At 41.8% G+C, this 4,699-nt stretch overlaps 2 protein-coding genes across 2 annotated transcripts; both read right to left on the bottom strand.

The window, feature by feature from the left end:
• Positions 1–917: 917 nt before the first annotated feature.
• LOC141588412 (uncharacterized) lies at positions 918–1,655 on the bottom strand. Its single transcript, XM_074409856.1, has one exon. It carries the CDS (start codon positions 1,653–1,655, stop codon positions 918–920), a length of 738 nt encoding a protein of 245 aa, XP_074265957.1.
• Positions 1,656–2,360: 705 nt separating this feature from the next.
• LOC141588411 (uncharacterized) lies at positions 2,361–2,819 on the bottom strand. The gene has a single exon (XM_074409855.1). The coding sequence runs from the start codon at positions 2,817–2,819 to the stop codon at positions 2,361–2,363; it is 459 nt and encodes a 152-aa protein (XP_074265956.1).
• Positions 2,820–4,699: the final 1,880 nt, after the last annotated feature.

The following is a 4,699-nucleotide window of genomic DNA, read 5'->3' as shown; positions in this document are numbered from 1 at the left end:
AGTCAACAGTAGACGTTTTACCGGTCCATATGTTATTAAGCAGATTACGTTGCCCTGTCATATGATGCGATGCTCCGCTATCAAGCAACCAATTCGCAAAACAATAATTATTCATACCTGCTTGCTTTGCATTACCATTAGTTTTGTTACTTAGCAGACCACGTAATTGTACCATTTCTTCCTGAGTGAACTCCAGCTTTTGTGCGTCACTTTCGGCTGTAGTTGCGGCATGGTTTATCATTGCGTTGCATTGTTGCCAAGCTACGACTTCTAAACTTTCTTCCTCGCCTTCCCCAACAAGAGGTTTCTTTACGGTACCCTCGACAAAACTTAGTTTGTTTTTATCATCGAGGCCCGTTCGTACTGTATCTGCCCATAACTCAAAATTATCTCCACTAAAAATGGTTTGAGTTAATGACAAATTCGGGCTTTCACTTGGATGCAAATACAGTGGCGAGGATTGTGAAATTTGTTTAACATTAGAATTAGTATCTTGGTGAATTTTTGAGTTTCCTTCTCCTTGCGTCATATTATGATGTGTATGTGCGTGATTATAATTTGTATGGATCAAAGGAATAGCTCTGATGCCATGAAAAAATGAACGTACAGTGCAAGAGAAGAAAGAAGGGATTTCTTATTGATACTACTGTCAAACAATACAACTAAATATATACTAACTTACAACCTATCAAACCCTATATTAGATCCTACATATAAGGTAACGATATATACACTTAACTAATATAACAAAGATATTATACATCTAATATCACAATAATATTATCTCAAGATATCGGATAATATCGTTTAACAATGAGATCTGAGATTCAACAATAAGAGAAGGAGATGAAATAAGTAAATAATCAATAGGATAGTGTATAGAATTTTTTTGAGGGAAAACATGGGGTTGGGGTATTTTATATTAAATCAATCTCCGCAAGAGAGATAACCCCTTGCGGGAAATCTGATATAAAGACTCTTTCCTCCCCTACAGTTTCACAAATCCTAGCCACACAATGTGCAACAGTATTCCCCCCACGTTTTACATGAGAACACACATTCATCTCGAAAGAATTTAAAAGGCTTCGTACATCGTCCACACACAGACCAAAAGGTGTCCTCTCACACTCTTTGCGCTTCACTGCCATAATCAACCTCAGAGCATCACTTTCGAAAGCAATATTTGACAAGTCCCTCTCCCTAGCCAAACAGAGACCAAAAATAGTCGCCTGAGCCTCCGCAACTTCCACATCCCATTCTGCCCTCACTCTCCTACATCCGAGCCACAGTAACGTACCATTGCCGTCCCGAGCAACCGCACCCAGTCCCACTGATCCATCTTCGGCCATATATGCATCGGTATTTATTTTAATGGTGCCCATCATTGGAGGAGACCAGCCATTGCTACCCACTTCCGCTACACACCTCGGTCTTGTTATGACGTGGTCAGCATAACTTTGGTAGTCGACCACCATCCTGATCAGACTTGAAATAACCACATGCTCGGGTGGTGGAGCTTCCTCGAAGAGTCTTTGATTGCGAATTTTCCATATTGCCCATGCCATAGCTAAAAACCGACCATGCTCTCGTTTTTCCAAAGTCTGCAGCATCTCCAAAATACGGTCCCGACATGAACTGCCCTGTACCACCGCCATTACCTCCCAAAAGCCACTAGCTTCCCAGTGTCTCTTCGCCCACTCGCATCAAAAAATAGCGTGGTCACTACATTCCTCCTCGTCACAGAAGCTGCATTGTGGACTTGGGCAGCTATGTCTGCGAAAAAGAGATTGGCGCACAGACAGGATATCCGCAAAGACCCTCCAAACAAAATGAATCAGTTTAGGAGGTATCTTTAAGCTCCAAATATTCTTCCATATCCCCTGTTCGACCCCATCATCCCCCATAGCAGTTCGATTTCTTCGTCCTAACCAATACCCTGACTTGACCAAGTACTTCCCATCCTTTGTCGGCCACCAATACAATTCGTCACCAGGTAACCTCTTGCTTAACGATAGTTTGAGTGCCAATTGGATATCCTCTGCGTCATCAGGTCCCTCAATACCTCAATATTCCAGCACGCATGCTCCTCATCAATAAGATCTGAAACCTTCAAATTGGGGTCGGCTTCTATGTTTGGTGTAGGTGCCTTCCCTGCATAGTTCCCCGGTAACCAGGCCTCGTCCCAGACTCCAATGCTACGCCCGTTGCCAATCCTCCATTTCAAAACTTCAAAAACAAGCGCTTTCGAACCCCATAAACTTCGCCACGTAAAACTCGGATCGTAGCCTCGTCTAGCCTCCATTATAGAGCTATGCTTAAAATATCGAGCTTTCAACACCCTCCCCACCAAAGAGCCTGGATTAAACATCAACCTCCAAATTTGCTTGGCCAACAGCCTTAATAAGGACTTCCTTTCCCGGTTTAGATAAAAACTTCTTTTTCCACCCTCTCATTTTCTTCCATATTCTTTCCTTGAGACTTGCAAAAATGACTTTTTTAGATTTCCCAATAATTGTAGGTAACTCAAGATACTTTTCATATTTGTCAACTTCCCGAACCCCCAGCAAGGCCTTCACCGTATCCCTCATTTGTGACCCCACTTTTTTGCTAAATACCATTTCCGATTTATCAAGATTAATCTTCTGCCCCGATGCTCTTTCGTGTTTGCTAATAATGTTAGCTATAGTCGAGCATTCCTCAGTAGTCGATTTGATAAAAAGGATACTATCATCGGCAAAAAATAGATGGGATACCTTAGGTGCATCACGACAGACCCTCATCCCATGGATAGCATCTCGCTCTGCCGTATCCCGAAGCATATGAGAGAACGCATCCGCACACAAGAGGAAAAGGTAAGGGGAAATGGGGTCCCTGTTGGACCATTAGTCCTAATTAGCTGTTTTGATAATGACAGTAATGATTTGTATTTGGACTTAATATTATAAACATATGCGTGTAATTGTGTGCTCAAGTGATGTGAATACGAATCACCTTGATGAAATAATTCTCGAAACAAGCAACCAAGACAACCCGAGTCACCAAGCATGGATCAGTTCGAATAAGAGTCGAGAAAAGTGCATGATCACCCGCCAATGGGACGGGTAGAACCGTGTGGAGAACCGTGTGGAGCAAGGATGAACCTCGAAAATGGGCTAGACCAAATGCATTGAATAAGCTCACCTAGTTTTTGTCAAAGCCTAGTTTTTACAAAGGTCTTACCTAGTTTTTGGTTTAGTCTTGCCTAGTTCTTCCACATAGCCTAGAATTCACAACAAGGCATTAAAGGCTAGCCTTGGGCACCAAGGATTTCGGCCTATATAAAGCTTGTAGTCCTCATTTGTTTATCATCCAATTTTGAAGTAAAAACTTGAGAGTATTCTCTAAAACTTGTCTTGTCTTCTTGTGTTGTTACACGAGTGATTTGGCTTAAGAGGTCGAAACGCGATTTCGCACCTTGCTTGAACGAGGGACGTGATCCTAAGTTTAAGTCGGATTGTTTGACGAGTATCAAACAATTCACCCATTGGCGTAGCTATAGGTTTAGCTACGACAAATATCCTTTCTTTTTCATTCAAATCTCGCTACGAATATACGGATTGATCAGGTTGCACCTAGTGCATTCGGATCCTCCGTCTATTTGCTAGTACAAGTTAAGACTTCCGCTTGCGATTCACATCAATTGTGGTATCAGAGCTTCGGCTCTTGATTTCCACTAATCGAGACGATCCAGGGGTCTTGATTTCTTCATAAGAAAAAAAAAGGTTACTGTTCACGTCCAGTACTGTTCGCGGTACTGTTCATCACAAAAAAAAAAAAACTTAATTATCAACATGAACTTTGAAGATCCCAATTTTCTTAAGATCCTCCGAAAGGCTTTAAAGAATTTGCAAGAATCCGATTCCAAATGGCAGCCTAGGCGTGAACGAGTCATTGACAAGTTCAAGGTAAGTGAACTACCCGAGTTCACAGGAGGTACGGACCCCGAGGACTACCTCTAATGGGAACGGAAAATCGAACGAATGTTTGATTTCAAAGTTCTGGATGACGCGAAACGCTGCAAGTACGCTATTAGAAGACTTAGTGGAGGGGCTTCACTATGGTACGAGAGTTTGAAAGCAAGGCGTGCTCGCGCTGGAAAAAAGAAATTATCATCTTGGAATTCTCTTAAACGCAAGTTGCGTAAGAAATATGTTCCAGCAACTTATACGCTTACAACTTATCGTAAGATCGCCAATCTCAAACAAGGGAGTCCGACGAGTAGTGTTAGTGAACCCAAGTCGGCTGCCACCCCTAGTTCCACGGCAAGAACGCCCGATTCTAAGGAAACAAGTCTCTCCCACTACAAGAAAAAGGCTGATTTGCAACGGACTAATTGCAACGAACTGTATAAGCCGTTGCTAAGTATTACTTGCAACAGATATTATTATATTTGCAACGGATATTAAATTATGCAACGGCTAAATGAAACTTTGCAACGGATATTAAATTATGTAACGGCTTAATGAAAATTTGCAACGGATATGCGTCATATCTATTTACCCATCTAGTAAATTTAAAGCTGGTTAATTTATGCAACGGATTTTGTAATGCCTATCCGTTGCGTATTGGTTAAACTCCAACCCTTTGAAATTCATCATTGACTGATATCACCATTCACGTTTTCCATCTTCTTCATATTCCATTCTTCTCCGTACCGGGA

This window comes from Silene latifolia, chromosome 6 (genome assembly GCF_048544455.1).
Source record: "Silene latifolia isolate original U9 population chromosome 6, ASM4854445v1, whole genome shotgun sequence".
NCBI classification, from domain to species: Eukaryota; Viridiplantae; Streptophyta; class Magnoliopsida; order Caryophyllales; family Caryophyllaceae; genus Silene; species Silene latifolia.
This window is presented reverse-complemented; position numbering and strand designations above follow the sequence as displayed.